This window comes from Rattus norvegicus, chromosome X, assembly GCF_036323735.1.
Source record: "Rattus norvegicus strain BN/NHsdMcwi chromosome X, GRCr8, whole genome shotgun sequence".
NCBI classification, from domain to species: Eukaryota; Metazoa; Chordata; class Mammalia; order Rodentia; family Muridae; genus Rattus; species Rattus norvegicus.
Window position 1 is genome coordinate 23,507,128 of NC_086039.1, and position 15,931 is coordinate 23,523,058.

General features: G+C 43.6%; 3 protein-coding genes across 5 annotated transcripts in view; 1 reads left to right on the plus strand and 2 right to left on the minus strand.

Annotated features, from left to right (window-relative positions):
* Window positions 1–2,646, plus strand: part of Fgd1 (FYVE, RhoGEF and PH domain containing 1) — a 42,983-nt gene extending 40,337 nt beyond the window's left edge. Inside the window, exons 17-18 of one of the 2 annotated variants that reach the window (NM_001037546.1) lie at window positions 893–1,036; window positions 1,546–2,480. In NM_001037546.1, coding sequence (NP_001032635.1) covers window positions 893–1,036; window positions 1,546–1,851 — 450 coding nt within the window. In that variant the 3' untranslated portion in view covers window positions 1,852–2,480. Of the gene's footprint in view, window positions 1–892; window positions 1,037–1,545 lie in introns of both variants that reach the window. The other variant, NM_001414732.1, reaches the window with a different exon arrangement.
* Window positions 1–15,931, minus strand: part of LOC134484045 (large ribosomal subunit protein eL21-like) — a 345,020-nt gene that overhangs the window by 209,419 nt on the left and 119,670 nt on the right. The gene's annotated exons all lie outside the window — the stretch shown is intronic.
* Window positions 14–8,584, minus strand: Tsr2 (TSR2, ribosome maturation factor). Of its 2 annotated transcripts, XM_039099803.2 has the most exons (6): window positions 8,432–8,584; window positions 8,169–8,259; window positions 7,173–7,277; window positions 4,600–4,691; window positions 3,567–3,743; window positions 14–3,374 (listed from the first exon to the last, which is right to left on the minus strand). In XM_039099803.2, the coding sequence occupies exons 1-6, from the start codon at window positions 8,513–8,515 to the stop codon at window positions 3,240–3,242; spliced, it is 684 nt and encodes a 227-aa protein (XP_038955731.1). In that variant the 5' UTR covers window positions 8,516–8,584; the 3' UTR covers window positions 14–3,239. The 2 variants fall into 2 exon arrangements, with proteins under 2 accessions (XP_038955731.1, NP_001108499.1); NM_001115027.1 differs by lacking the exon at window positions 7,173–7,277 and having other exon boundaries at window positions 15–3,374; window positions 8,432–8,532.

The window sequence follows — 15,931 nt, forward strand, 5'->3', positions numbered from 1 at the left end:
AGGAGAATGAGTGTAAGGGTTAAAAGGATTTTTATTAAAGAATGTTAAACACTTAACTCTTACAGTAACTGAACAACCTATACCCGTATCCTTCATTTACATATGAGGAAACTGAAACACAGAGAGTATATTTGGCTAAGTTGTACAACCAGAAAAATGCTTCTAGGTATCGTTTTATTTCAGACAGAGTCTCACTGCATAACCTAGGCTAGCCTATAGGATTATTTAAAAATGAACTAAGTACATTTTTAAATTGTGAAATAGGATAAGAACACAAAATAAGACATAGTGCTTTACCCAGAAGTTGCCACTGTTAATACTGATCCTATCTTTTAGGACCATGAATATACACATATGTGGGGTGATTTTTTTTTTAAAAGTAAAATCAAGGTATCCCAAATGTAAGGGAGCTTCCTCTGTACCATAACTATTTTAAATGCCTTGTTTATGCTAATTTCAATCCCATAAACACCCTCTGTGCTCTTCTCAGAAGTCCTGCATTTTCATCTATTGTTAGGACTCTAAGACAGATGGTGTTAGGCACCCACTCATCCCATTAATCACATTAGAAGGACTTTCTCAGAGCAGGCAGTAAGTATATAATGAAAGATGAAAAGAGTTAGCTGTGAATGTCCCTTAGCTTGAAGAGTATCTGGCCAGCATTTATTTCACTGTCCCCACTGAAATCTGCACACCCCTTATTGTTGTTAGAGTCAGCAGCCAAGCCTCACTCTGCTTATTTCAGTGACAAAGGCCAAATCATTTTAGCTATGACTTGCACAGTTTTGCTACCTCTGTCTGAGACATAGTCCATACACTATGGGGCTGTTTAAGCCAAGAGCAAAGCTTTCCATCAACATTGATGTACCCTGTACTGTGTCTCTGATCACAGAAACAGGCCTCAGTGGCTGCTGAGAACAGCGTCATCTGCAGCTTCCTGCACTACATGGAGAAGGGTGGGAAAGGATGGCACAAGGCATGGTTTGTGGTTCCCGAGAATGAACCCTTGGTGCTGTACATCTATGGAGCCCCTCAGGTGTGCATCCTACTCCTTCAGGTTTCTCCAGCTATCTGACAAAGCTGGGCTGCCCTTCTCCTGTATGCCTTGTCCTGCAGGGACAGGGTAAGCCTAGCAAAGGGAAAAATAAAAACCCCTATCCTTACATGACAGAGCAGGTAGGTAGAAGTGTTTGGAGGCCAAGATACGGGGAAAATGAGGGTGAGGTGGGAAGTCTGGCTTTCTGGAGAAAACAGGAGCAGAGACAGGAGCCTCTAGGTGTGACACTAAAACAGAATAGGCAGATAGAGGAACTAGCGAAAGAACTGCATCTGTAATAGTAAAGATTAGCAGTTGATTTGGGCATGGGAGGAGATAGACATGTAACCAGCCTGCCTTCTAGTCCCAGTTCAGACATCTTTATGTTCATTACAGTGAAGGCAGTGTTTTTCACAGAGGGAAACAGCAGAACAGTGCAAAGTTGTTTCACTGGGCAGAGGATACTGTCTGGCCCTAAGTGACACTAGCTCTCTGTCCTTCCTCTCCAGGATGTGAAAGCCCAACGCAGCCTGCCCCTCATTGGCTTTGAGGTGGGGCCTCCTGAGGCAGGGGAGCGGCCAGACAGGAGGCATGTCTTCAAGATCACCCAGAGCCACCTAAGCTGGTACTTCAGCCCAGAGACAGAAGAACTCCAGCGGCGCTGGATGGCTGTGCTTGGCAGGGCGGGCCGTGGGGACACATTCTGCCCAGGGCCCACACTGTCTGAGGACAAGGAGATGGAGGAGACAACAGTGGCAGCTTCAGGAGCCACTGCTGAACCTCCTGAAGCCTCCCAGACCCGAGACAAGACCTAGAGGGTTTGGGGGGGGAACTGGGAGTTCCTGCCCCACACTCCAGCTGCCCATGTTCAATTGGGGGCTCTAGCCCACTCCCAATGCAGTCAATACTTGAATTCCCATCAAGGGCACTTTCAATCCCGAATGCTGGGTCTTGGGTTTTTTAATTCATCTTTTCACAAAATGTGGGCTTTTTAAAAAAGAAAGACAAACTATTCCTACATTGATGTTAATTTTTTAAATCCCTGTCCCCAGGGAGGGCAGGAGCTAATTGCTAGACTCACTTGAATTAGTCTGTTTCCTCCCAGTACCCCACAGATCCTACTTTCATCTAGTTCCCCACAAAAGTACCAGAGGCAGGAGACCTGGATTCAAGTGCCAGCTCTGCTACTGACCCTGGGACCCCAATCCACCCTTTCCTCCTCAGCCAGTGTCTTCACATGTATGACTTTACATGGGGTGGTGACTAGACCCTTCTTGCCTTTCCCATGGCTTATAGCTTCTACCTAGCCCCAAAGCAATCCAGTATTTTATCGTCCAGATCCATGGCAGGGCCACTGGGCAGGACGGGAATGGGGGGGCGGGAGGGGAGGACAATGGATACTGTTTTTTAAAGAAAAATACAGTTTATTTCAGGCGTACAGTAACTTTCAGAGCACTGCTATGGTCCGTCCGTTTGTCCGAAGTCCCAGGCTACTAAGGGAGAGGGGAGGGTGCAGAAACTACTCTCTTGATGAATTTTGAAGCTCAGCTCTCAGAAAGCTGATTCCAAGGTTAAATCATGAATTAAACAAGAAAGTGTTATGTTATTAAGATCTTAAGCCTCATCCCTGGACTTAAAACAGCCCAACTTTCCCAAGTTCACCACTTTTAGTTAAGTCCTTCAAACTCTCAAGGGTATTCAAGGGGGAGAATTCCCAGGAGGATGAAAATTCTGGTCGGTTGGGGAATGCTCTGTGGGAGGCTAGGGTGGGGACATTGGGGAATGTAGACTTCTACATCTCTCTTCCAGCTGTATGCTTTTCTCACAATTGCCAAGCCAGCCAGCCTCCCACTGTGGAATTCCGGTCCTTTCCATAAATGTACCTGCCTACTTTCCACAAGCCTGGCTTCTATAACCACATCCACACCTATCACCCATCTTCCAATTCACTGCACCTAGGAGGCACTATGCTGGGAAACCTGGTCTCATCTCTCATATGGTACCTTAAGATTCAAGGGGCTGGAATAGGTCTCATCAACCCCACAACCAAGGACTTTAGGGCTTTTCTTCCCCTGAAGGGAAGGATGGGAACAAAGAAGGGATACGGTTTCCAGAACAGAGGTGTATAGTTCCCCCAAAAACAGCTCCTATAAGTCTCTCATAACACCCAACAAACAAGGGCCCCAAACATGTACTGCCCTGCTCATTTCTTTCTCCGGACAATGGTCCAGCCATCTTCAACTATATCCTCTTCCTTAATAGTCTGGGAGTCTGGATCAGAAGGTTGAGACTGGGGGCAGACCCCATCCGTTGTGGCCCCATCATTAGTAGCTGTCACCTGGAAGGAAAATGAAAGAAAAATAACTAAGTACATTACCCAGGCTCTACTCCCAAGTTTTCCATGACTATGTGAGCTATCCTTGGAAATAACACCACTCCCTCAAACTGCCACCACTTCCCTGTGAATCTAGGCACTCTTCCAGAAAACATTTGGGGATAACCCCCGCCCCAAGTACAGGACTTCTTTCACCTCCATTTCTTCCACGCTGTCCACATCATCTTCTGCCACATCAGTTTCTTTGGCCGTCTTAAGTGGGGTAGCTGTGACTTTGCACTTTTTTTGGTTGATATGAGAGGTCATCTCCTGAAGAGCAGCCCCATCACCCTTCTGGAAGTGGTGGAACATGGTCTGTAGTTGCTGGCTCACCTATCAAGAAAATACCCCAAAACTTAGATTTATCAATCTACTATAAAGCCAGCCTGTTTAGAGCAGAGTAGAGGGGGAGGGTTTGAATTTTCAGGGCTCTTTTCTCCCTAAGAAGAGGCACAGTGGTGGATGCATATAAATGAGAGACCTCTGAGGCAGGAGAATTTTGAGATTGAGATCAGCCTGGCTTCACAGTAACACACTGTCAATAAAACACATCTGTATCCTAGCACTCAGTAGGCAGAGGCAAGCAGATCTCTGAGATCAAGGCCAGCCTGGTCTACATGGCAAGTTCTAGGACAGCCAGGATTACATAGTAAGATCCTGTCTCAAAAAAAACCCAACAAAGTTCAATGAAGCAACAACAACTGAAGGGCTTGGGTGAGGGTGTGAAGCCTTCAATGAGGGCCTCCTAGAAGGGAAGGTACTAGAATTGACTAAGTGGTACACGGCTGTAATCCCACTACTTGGGAGACTGAAGCATGCTGACTGCTATGAATTTGAGGTTGACTGGGCTACACAGTACAGTTTAGGCTACCCATGCTAGAGAGTAAAACACTGTCAAAAAAAAAAAAAAGGAAAAAAGGGACTAAAGATGCAAAATGAAAGACATCTCACTAGGATGAGCAGTGTTTATTAGAATAGGGATGGAATTTGATCCAACCCAGCTGGTGGGGTGTGGGGAAAATACATGGTTGAAAATTATATAAGGAGAGAAATAAAGGTAATGTTTGAAAAGGCTATAGGGAATGTTGTCTACACCTCAAGAAAAGAATGACGACCAAGAACCTTGTCCCTAACAGGAAATAGGGAGAAAGAGCAGGCAGGGGGCTAGCAGCTGTCTCCATAAGCTCACCTGGGGCAGACTCCCATCTTCCACAACGGTATCAAACTCAGTGGTCATCAGCTCCCCAAGAAAATCTTCTATCTCTTCCAGCTCCAAGTCAGCTAAATAGGAAAGGACAGAACCCTTTAACCAAAGACCAACTTCATCAGCCCTGACCATTCTTAAATACCTGCCTGCTATATCTGGTTGGTAGGTAAAGATCCAGTGACCCTTTATTCACTAAAACACCCTCTTTTACTTGTTTATTCTACCTGACCTCAGTTCAAGGCAATCTTGAGCAAGCTGGTTCTCTCAGAGCCTCCAATTTTCTCATTTGTAAAGAAAGGCTAATAGAACCTCCAGGAGGGTCTATTGGGGGGGGGGGACTTGTTGGCCACAATGCTTGGCACAAGGGAGATGAGATTCCTACTATTAATTTGCATCACTTCACAGCTGAAGTGCTGAAATGTTGAGACCCTTCACAACTGTGGCTCCACTAAAAAAGGAGTCCAGAGACTCAAGGGCAATGAGTAAGAAGAAATGGACATGGGACTTCATTGCTTTTTGGTGCTGGGGATCAGCCCCAGGGTCAAGCACATGCTGGGCAAACTACCACTGAACTACACCCTCAGCTGGATGCACTACTTCCAAAAATGAAATCATAACCCCAATACTGCCTTCAGACTCTGTACCTCAGTTATCTTACGGGTCCATGGTCTTTCTTTCCTAAATGAAAAACTAGCTTTCTTTACCTTATATGCCTTGTCCCAGACATAACTCTTCCACATTTCTACTTTTACCTGCCCTTCAAATCTTACAGCCTCAAAATTTCTCTTCTACTCAGACTAATTGATCTACTCAGATGTTAGACAGGTGCTTCAAATCCCCATATCCAAAGCCAGGTTTATTATCCTGTCTTCCAAACCAGCATCTCATCCTCCAGGGTTCCTCTATCCAATGAGAGGCTTCTAATCTACCCTGCCATTCATCATAAATCTTTCTTTTCCAACTCCCCCTCTATGGACAAATACTCTCCTTTCCCTGGCCATTGCCACTGTCCTGTTAGACCTTAATTTCTATACCAACTACCTTCTGAATTTTCAAGCTAGCAAACACCATCATATTACTTACCTTAGAATCTGCTCATGAATTTTATCACCTATTGTGAAGTTTGCCTTTGGGAAATATTTTGAGTTTCAAGAGTGCCCAGGCTAGCATCAAATGCCCTGTATAGTACAAGGTTAGCTTGGAATTCCTTCTGGTGATCCTCCTGCTTTAACCTCCCCAGTGCTAAAATTATAGGCATGAATCACCATGCCTGCTTAATGTGGCTCTAGGGGTTGAACCCAGGGCTTCTTATGTTAGATAAATACTCTACCAATTGCGTTACATTCCTAGCTCAATTTTGCTGAGTTTGACAGGAGAATCTCCATAAAAAGCAAATGGAAAACAGTCAGGACTGATGGCACACACCTGTAACCCTGTACTCAGTAAAATGAGGCACGAAGAATATAAATCTATGGCAGTCTGGCCTATAGAAGGAAAGACTGTCTCCAATTACTACTACTACTACTACTACTACTACTACTACTACTACTACTTAGTATTATTCTTAGTAGTAACTAAGAATAATAGCAGCTAGAGGAAAAAGAGCTTATGTAATTTGACTGGAGAAACTTTTTCTTCATTGAACATCTAATGAGACAAGTCTATAGCTTGAATTTTACAGACTCTGGCCTTATATCTCTATAAGCAAAGTCACAGAAGGCCTTCTATCTCTTACTCTTTACTATCAAGATGTCTCTGTACACAGACACACACACACCCCTCATCTTCACCTGTGCACAACTTTAATCCCAGCACTTGGGAGGCAGAGACAGGTAGATGTCTTTGAGTCTGAGGCCAGCCTAGTCAACAAAAGAGTTCAAAAACAATCAGAGCTACACAGAGAAACCCTGCCTCAAAAAAAAAAAAAAAGCTTCTCCTCAGGCTCTGAGCTCCTCTTTATCATAACACATTCCGCCCAGTATTTTAATTACTCATTTACTTACCTGAAATCACTTACTAGACTGTAAATGTTGAGCTGTGACTCTGCTTAATACCATCCTCAAAACTAAGATATTAATGAAGAGTTTAAAAAAATCCAGCATGCAATACTCCAAGTCCTCTTATTCTCTTATACCCCACAAAGACAAAATGGAGGTGTAGACCTTTGCTGTAGAAGTGGCCATATGTGGTTAACCAAGCATAGGCACTTAGAATGTGGCTGGCCACAATTAAGACATGCTAAGACTTTTAGAATTCCAGATTGTGAAAACTGCTTAATTCTTATGGCACCCTAAAATCTTTTGGAAGAGGATTTTTGTTCTATTTATTTCATGTGAATGTTGTTTTGTTTTGCTTGCACGGATGCCTGTGCACTATGCATGTGTCTGGTGCCCAGAGAGGACAGCAGATCGTATCAAATCCCCTGGAACTGGAGTCCTAGATAGCTGTGAAACACCATGTAGGTGCTGGGAACTGAACCCAGGATCTCGGCAAGAACAAATGCTCTTAAGTGCTGAGCCATCGTTCCAGCCCTGTTTTACTTATTTGTTAATTACCTGCATATGCACATGTGGGCAGATAAGGAACACTTTTTAGATCCTCTGGAGCTGGAGTTACAGGTGGTTGTGAGCTGTCAGACATGGGAAACCAACTCACATCCTCTGGAAGAGCAGAAGGAACTTTTAGCAGCTGAACATCTCTCCAACCCTTTATCATCAGGATGGAGCTTGAAACTCAGAGCAATTCCTCTATCTCAGTCTCCCTGGTTCTAGAATTACAAACATGGCCCATATGCTAGGCTTTGGATACAAATTTAATAACTATAATATTTGCTTCTTTCATTCATTTATTCATTTGTGGTAGTGTATAGCCTCACATGTAGTAAGCATGCACTATATCTCCAAGTATTTTATTTTTGTGTTATGAGACAAGGTCATGGTGAGATTGTTCAGGCTAGTTTTGAACTTGAGGTCCTTTTGCCTCAGGAATAACTGAGATTACAGGCCTTCACCACAGGGCCTGGATGCCTTTTATTTTATCGGAGGTACTGCTTTTAGTTTTGGTGGCACTAGGGTTGGAGCCTAGGGACATGAGCAGACTAGGAAAGTGCTCTACCACTGGGCTACACTCCTCACCCAACAATTTTTAAATTATATTTACTTGTGTAGGGAGAATTAGAGGACACTTTAAGTGGTCAGTTTTCTCCATCCACGTGGTCCCAGCTATCAAACTCGGCTGTTATTCTTGTCAGCCTTTGTCCACAGAACTGTCCCCTCCCCCGCACCCCGCCCCCAATCCAGCAATTTTAAGTTACAAGATACGACTCGAATAGTTCTTTTCGTCGGATCTTTCCATAACTAGGAAAATGACTCTCTGGAAGGCAAAATATGTTCTCCAGCTTAATAGAATTATTGAGTGTCATTGCCTCCAAAACACTCTAAAGACACAATTCTGATCCCAAAGTCACGATTCATTCATCAAACGCGGGCTCTCTAGGTCGAGGTTCCCCCACTCAACACTGCGACAGACAGCAACATCTCACACTCACTCACCATTGGCGATGAAGTAATCCTCCACTGCACCCCCCAGCCACTCGGCCTTCTCCTGGCTGTGCACGCCCCCGAAGCCATTCTCCACAGCGATCTGCGAACACAGGCCCAAGGCAACCATGACAGCATGGAAACCAGAGTGGCGTGGCGTGGCCTGCCCTGGGAGTCTGCCGTTTACACCGCCCAGCAATGGCTCTGGCGCCTTGCCTGGCCAGCTTCTATTTTGTCCCAGCCCTAATCGTTACCCCCTGCATAACCTCACTTACCTGTAAAGCAGGCCAAGCCTCCAGCGCGGCGCGGACGCCAGCTCCGAAGAGCAATCGCACGTCTTCCGCGGCGCCCGCCATCATCCGTTTAGGTCACGTGGCTCCCAGGAAGCCCAATCGCACGGCCGACCTCTCCAGGGAAAAGGAGCCGAAAGCCGATTCTCAAAACGCAGTTTAGTTTTCTGATGATCTGGCAGCAAGACCAGAACAGTGGAAAGTACTGTCACTGGTAGATGCTATCACTTACCACAGTAAATCCTAATAATGAAAGGAGAACTTAGGAAGCATAGCTGAAATAAAAAGGAAAGGGGAAAAGAATAGAGGGGCGAAAGAACCTACATTTGCGAGGCTCAGCAGTTAAAGGCAATTCCCGCCAGTCCTGAAGAACTGAGTTCAATCCCTGAGCCCCACAGGATAGAAATAGAGAACCGACGTCTGCAATTTTCCCTCACTTCCACAGGTGTCATGGCATGCATAGGCACATATGCGCACACACAATAAATAAATGTAATTTTACAATTTTAAAACTACATTTCAGGGGCTGGAGAGATGGCTCCTTGGTTAAAAGTACTGGCTGCTCTTCCAGAGGTCCTGAGTCCAGTCCCCAGCAACCACATCGCGGTGGCTCACAACCATCTGTAATGGGATCTGATGCCCTCTTCTGGTGTGTCTGAAGGGAGCGACAGTGCGCACACACACACACACACACACACACACACACACACACACACACACACGAGCTGGGGATAGAACCCAGGGCCTTGCGTTTGCTAGGCAAGCGCTCTACCACTGAGCCAAATCCCCAACCCCAAGAAAATCTTTTAAAAAACAAAACAAAACAAATTTGGGAGGCAGAGGCAGGGGGATCTCTGTGAGTTTGAGACCAGCTTGGTCTATAATGAGTTCTAGGACAGCCAGGACAGCTACTTGAGAAAAACCCTGTTTCCAAGACCAACAAGGAGGAGGAGGGGAGGAGGACGAGGAAGACTAAAAGGAGGATGATGATGACAGCCAGGCCAGTTACTACAGAAAAACCCTTTCTCAAAAGACAAATAAGAAGAAGGAGGAGGAGGTAGATGAAGACGATTTAAAAATACATTTTAAACAGCATTACAACAGCTATATAGAACACTACAGCCAACTGCAGCAGAGTACATATTTGTCATTAATACAGTATTTGTCTTCTCTCTCACACCTGAAACATCTACTTTCCCCAGACTTCCTGGGGAGGTACAGGTAAAGGAAAACTATTAATTCCTCAGTTGGGAGGAGAAAGGCCACTGACCCAAATCATCATGGCCACATTAATTAAAGCAAGCAATTAATGAAAACAAGTTTCTAAATTCCTGTAAACAGTCTGCCTGCCCCTAAAGTGGGGTTCAAGAAATCAGAATTTTATGTTAAAAATAAGGTGTTTATAGTTCAGGGGTGGGGGTGTTACAGGAGCACAACATACATAAGTATAACAAGTTAGTCATAACAACCTCCTGGAACAAAGATATGATTGCAAGGTAGTCAAGGCAATTATAATAACAGGGTCTCAGAACAACAGGTGCTCAGAACAATGGTTTGGAAACAAAGGTAGGTTTGCAAGATGGTTATAAATAACTTTCAAAACAAAGGAATGATTGCCATTCCTGGAACAGGCAGTACAGAGCCATTTGTAGTTAAGGTTGCAGGTGGAGCATAGTCTAATCCTTGAGAAACGGAGGTTTAATTATTAACAGGAATGACCCTAGTTTGCCTTTACTATATAGATGGCCTTTAAGTTTAAGGTGGAGGCAGGGGGCTGGAGAGATGGCTCAGTGGTTAAGAGCACTAGCTGCTCTTCCAGAGGTCCTGAGTTCAATTCCTAGCAACCACGTGGTGGCTCACAACCATCTGTAATGGGATCTGATGCCCTCTTCTGGTGTGTCTGAAGACAGTGACAGTGTGTACTTATATATAATAAATAAGTAAATCTTTAAAAAAAGATGGAGGCAGGATGGTTCATCTGAACATATAGAATAGAGGAGAAATGCAAGGTTGAACTAGGAGAAGTAGAAGAGGATATCTTTGTTTTGCAAGGCAAAGAGAATTAGAAAGGGTACCAAAGGGCAAAAAATCCCGTAGCTTCTGAGAGGACAAAGCCCAGAATAGAAGAGAATTGAGTGACTAGAAGTTAGACAGATTTCTGACAGGCAGACAAGTAGGAAGAGATTCAATGACAAGGTAATAAAGATGATGAACTTCCAAGACAGAAGCTTGCTTCTTCACCTTCATGGCAGGTTACCTAACCTGAGACAAATACCTGACAGCTGAAAGACCTGGTGATGGGCTGGTTTCCTCCTGTCAGTAGGGTGCCTGTTGATGGACTGGCTTAACAAGTTCAAGGCCAAATAAGGGCATGTTGCTCAAGAGTTGTGGCCCGATCAGCCATCTTGTATTTCTTCAAACTGACCAACTCTAAATTAGGGGAGGAAAACTCTTCAGAGACTTCAAAACAACAACAACAACAACAACAACAACAACAACAACAACAACATCAACATCAACATCAACATCAATAAGCCATCAAGGAGAAGCCGGCTTCTGTTTCCCCATCTGGTTTCCTCCATGTGCTTGTTGTAAGCCTGTTTCCTCACCTCTAACAAAAGCTTTGCTTCACCAGGCTTGTTTGATCTGCTGCGTTTGAGAATTTCCTGGCTGTTTCTTATTGAGCTTGAGAATTTTTTTCCTGCTTTTCAATTCTTTAAGTGTCAGAGAAAACAAACCCGATCAAGACCCATAACAAAATAGCTGTTGTGTTAGAAAAACAGAGCCCATGATGAAGCTCTCAAAACACAGATGCCATTCCAGTTCCAGAGCCAGCCATTCCAATTGCTGGTGTTCCAGCCCCCATTGGATTTGGCTGTCTTATGACTCTCCATTGAAATGGCCCTGGTTTGGAAGCTTGGGTTCAGTAGCTGAGAGGTGCTCTTCACCAAAACCGGTGGAGAAGAACTTGGAGCAGGCATTTGTTTTCAGAGGTGAGGGGCCTAGGCAAGAGAGCTGTTCTGAGGCAGAGAACTAGAATAGAATGCATGTTTTAACAGCGCCACATAAAATAAACATGTTTTCCATTTATTTATGTGTGCGTGCACACGTGTATTTTTCTCTCCTTTCACCAAAATGGGTTTGGGTTCCACAATGAATCTTGGTCTGGTCTTAGGCTTGTGATAGCTGGCTATACTCAATGAGTCTCTCTCTCTCTCTCTCTCTCTCTCTCTCTCTCTCTCTCTCTCTGTCTCTGTCTCTGTCTCTTTCTCTGTCTCTGTCTCTGTCTCTGTCTCTCTTCCTTTCTTTCTTTTTGTGGCCCTGGCTGTCCTGGAACTCACGCTGTAGACCATGTTAGCCTTAAACTCACAGAGAGCCACCTTCGTCTACCTCCCAAATTCTGGAATTAAAGGTGTGTGCTAACCCTGACCTCCTTCTTCCCCCTCCTTTTCCTCTTCCTCCTCTTCCTTTTCAGAGGCTTGCTCTGGAAGTGGTCAGCACAAAACCGCTTCTCTCAACTGAGAGGCATAAAGAGAATTCATTTTTTTGAAGATTGTTTTTAGTGTATGTGAGTCATGGTAGCTGTCTTCAGACACACCAGAGGAAGGCATCAGATCTCATTACAGATGGTTGTGAGCCACCATGAAGTTGCTAGGAATTGAACTCAGGACCTCTGGAAGAGCAGAGGTTCTTAACTACTGAGCCATCTCTCTTACTCCAACAATTCATTCTTGAATCAAATATGAGTGAACATGTCCAGGATTCAGGTTGTCCAGAAAGATATTTTCTTTTGTGGAAGTGGCCAAATGACAATTTAGAAGTTACAGAACAAAAAAAGTCATTTGTGAAAGCATTTACGAAATCTATTGATTGGGACTACAGATAGTGAGATGAGGAAATTTCTGCTTAGGTTTCAGATAGTATCTGATGACTTTCTTAGCTTTTGGATTCATGGATGATCACTGCTAAGTATGTATTTGAAAGTTTTTTTGAAATAATTTATTTTTTTATAAAGTATACTGTAACTGTCGTCAGACACACCAGAAGAGGGCATCAGATCTCATTACAGATGGTTGTGAGCCACTATGTGGTTGCTTGGATTTGAACTCAGGACCTCTGGAAGAACAGTCAGTGCTCTTAACCACTGAGCCATCTCTCCAGCTCATATTTGAAAGGTTTTGATAATTCATGAGCTTTTTAGTTTAGACTCAAGGGAAGGCAAAGAATTATTTTCAAAGGGATTTAAAGTTGCTCAAGGTCATTTGTTTCTCACTGGTAACATTTTTACTCACCCCAACCACAAATTCACTCATTTGGTCTTGTAGACCCTTCCATAGAGATGTAGCTGTTCTTTTTTTCTAGGAACTAGTTTCCACTGTGTAGTCATGGCTGGTATTACATTATTACCACACTTGCCTAAATCCTAGGACTAACCACACACCACCACACTTAGCACAGAATATACTTTTTCTGAAGTTCCCAAGAACATTCTCCAAGAAATATCATGTAGTATTCCACACAACAGAGCTTAGTAGGTTTTTAAGGACTGAGGGCTGATCGTGCTTCTATCTACCTTGCCTGGCATACTGGGGTCCTAGAGTTTCATCCTCAGACCTCAAAAGAAGAAAAAAAAATGAAAGAATGCAAAGCAAAATTAGAAATTAGTAAGAAAAAGAAACATGTGACATCCATAAATTTGTGTAAGCTTATGCACTCTATTTTGTGGAAATGGATCAAAGGAACCAACAACCAAAGGGAAATTGAAAAACACTCTGAGATGAATCTTAAAAATATAGCATACTAAAAACTTATGCGATGCAGCTGAAGTATGTAGGGGACACATTTTAGATCGAAACAAAAACATTTGAGCTGTAAATATTTAGAAAGAACCTCTTGGGGAGATTTAGCCCACCACTGCTCTCAGTGGCCTGAGGAGTTCTGTCCTCCTTCAGGTAATCTACAGGAATTGCAGAATGCCATTAGGTGTCATTTTATTGCTGTGTGTTCCTTTAGCAGAACAAATGCTTCCTTTCCTAAGTGTTCCTTTCTCTAAATGCTTATAGAGCTTAACGTGTTCTCTAAATGCTTGTAGTTAAATCTCATTAACTTTGCTTATCATAGATCATAATGACCATAACAATCAAATAATAACACGGGATGATCATATCATAATGCTGGCTCATCCTGAAACTCTTTCCTGCTGTGTAATCAAGGGCCTAGCTTTACCTGGAGGAGGACGGTATGCTAGGCAAGGTAGATAGAAGCTCGGAGTAGTCCAGGTAGGTGATGTTGTTCTTCCTATGGGGTTGAAATCCCCTTCAGCTCCTTCAGTCCTTCCCCTAGCTCTTCCATTGGGGTCCATAGGCTCAATCCTATAGTTGGCTGTGAGTATCTGCATCTGTATTGGTCAGGTACTGGCAGAACCTCTCAGGGGACAGCCATGTCAGGCTCCTGTCAGCAAGTGCTTCCCGACATCAGCAATAATGTCTAGATTTGGTGTCTCCGGATGGGATAAATCTCTAGGTGGGACAGTCCCTGTCCTTCAGTCTCTACTCCATTTTTGTCCCTGTCTTCCCTTTGAATGGGAACATTTCTGGGTTAAAAATTTCGAGATGAGTGGGTTGTCCTATTCCGCAACTGGGGGCTGTGCCTTTCTATTGGAAGTGGTCTCTACAGTTTCTATCTCCCCTTTATTGGGTATTTTGGCTAAAGTTATCTCCATTGGCTACTGGGAGATTCTCATTTCCCTGGAGTCTGGGACTTTCTAGTGGTTGCCCCCAGTTCCCCACCCCACTCTGCTACATGTTTCTATTCAATTTCCTGACCCTCTGTACTTCTCTCCTATCCCTTCCAATATCTGTCTCACTCTTTTTCCCCCCTCCCCCTCCTCTCTCTGTCCCAGGTCCCTCACTCCTACTACCTCCTGTGATTACATTGTTCCCTGTTCTATGCAGGATTGAAACATCCACACTTTGGTCTTCCTTCTTGAGTTTCCTGTGGTTTGTGAATTGTATCTTGGGTATTCCGAGCTTTTGGGCTAATATCCACTTATCAATGAGTGCATACCATGTATGTTTTTCTGTGATTGGGTTAGCTCACTCAGGATGATCTTTTCCAGGTCCAACCATTTGCCTACGAATTTCATAAAGTCGTTGTTTTTGATAGCTGAGTAATATTCCATTGTGTAGATGTACCACATTTTCTGTATCCATTCCTCTGTTGAAGGGCATCTGGGTTCTTTCCAGCTTCTGGCTATTATAAATAAGGCTGCTATGAACACAGTGGAGCATGTTTCCTTGTTATATGTTGGAGCATCTTTTGGGTATATGCTCAGGAGTAGTATAGCTGGGTCTTCAGGTAGAACTACTTCCATTTTTCCAAGGTACTGCCAGATTGATTTCCAAAGTGGTTTTGCCAGCTTGCAGTCTCACTCCTGGGGGAATTACCATCTCTGACCTCAAGCTGTACTACAGAGCAATAGTGATAAAAACCCCATGGTATTGGTACAAAGACAGGCAGGTAGATCAATAGAATAGAATTGAAGACCCAGAAATGAACCCCCACACTTATGTTCACCTGATATTTGACAAAGAAGCCAAAACCATCCAGTGGAAAAAAGCATTTTCAACAAATGGTGCTGTTTCAACTGGCAGTAGGCATGTAGAAGAATGCAAATAGATCCATTCTTATCTCCTTGTACAAAGCTCAAGTCTAAGTAGATCAAGGACTTCCACATAAAACCAGAAATGCTAAATCTAATAGAAGAGAACATGGGAAAGAACTTCAAACACATAGGCACAGGGGAAAATTTCCTGAACAGAACACAAACAGCTCATGCTCTAAGATCAACAATTGACAAATGGTACCTCATAAACTGCAAAGCTTTGTAAGACAAAGGACACTGTCATTAGGACAAATCTTTACTAATCCTACATCCCATAGAGGGCTAATATCCAAAATATACAAAGAACTCTAGAAGTCAGACTTCAGAGAACCTATTAAAAATGGGGTACGGAGCTAAAAAAATAATTCTCTACTGAGGAATTCTGAATGGCTGAGAAGTACCTAAAGAATGTTCAACATCTTTAGTCATAAGGGAAATGCAAATCAAAACAAACCTGAGATTCCACCTCACACCAGTCAGAATGGCTAAAATCAAATACTCAGGTGACAGGGTTAGAGAGACTGCTTAGTGGTTAAGAGCACCGACTGCTCTTCCAGAGGTCCTGAGTTCAAATCTCAGCAACCACATGGTGGCTCACAACCATCTGTAATGGGATCTGATGCCCTCTTCTGGTGTGTCTGAAGACAGCTACAGTGTACTTGTATATAATAAATAAATAAATCTTAAAAATTTAGCTCAGGTGACAGCAGATGCTGGCTAGGATGTGGATGAAGAGGCACTTGCACTTTTCCTTTATTTTTATTTTCTAATTCTGGTTTTTTTTGCCAGTTTGTTTTCTAAATGGAGACAAAGAAAGGACA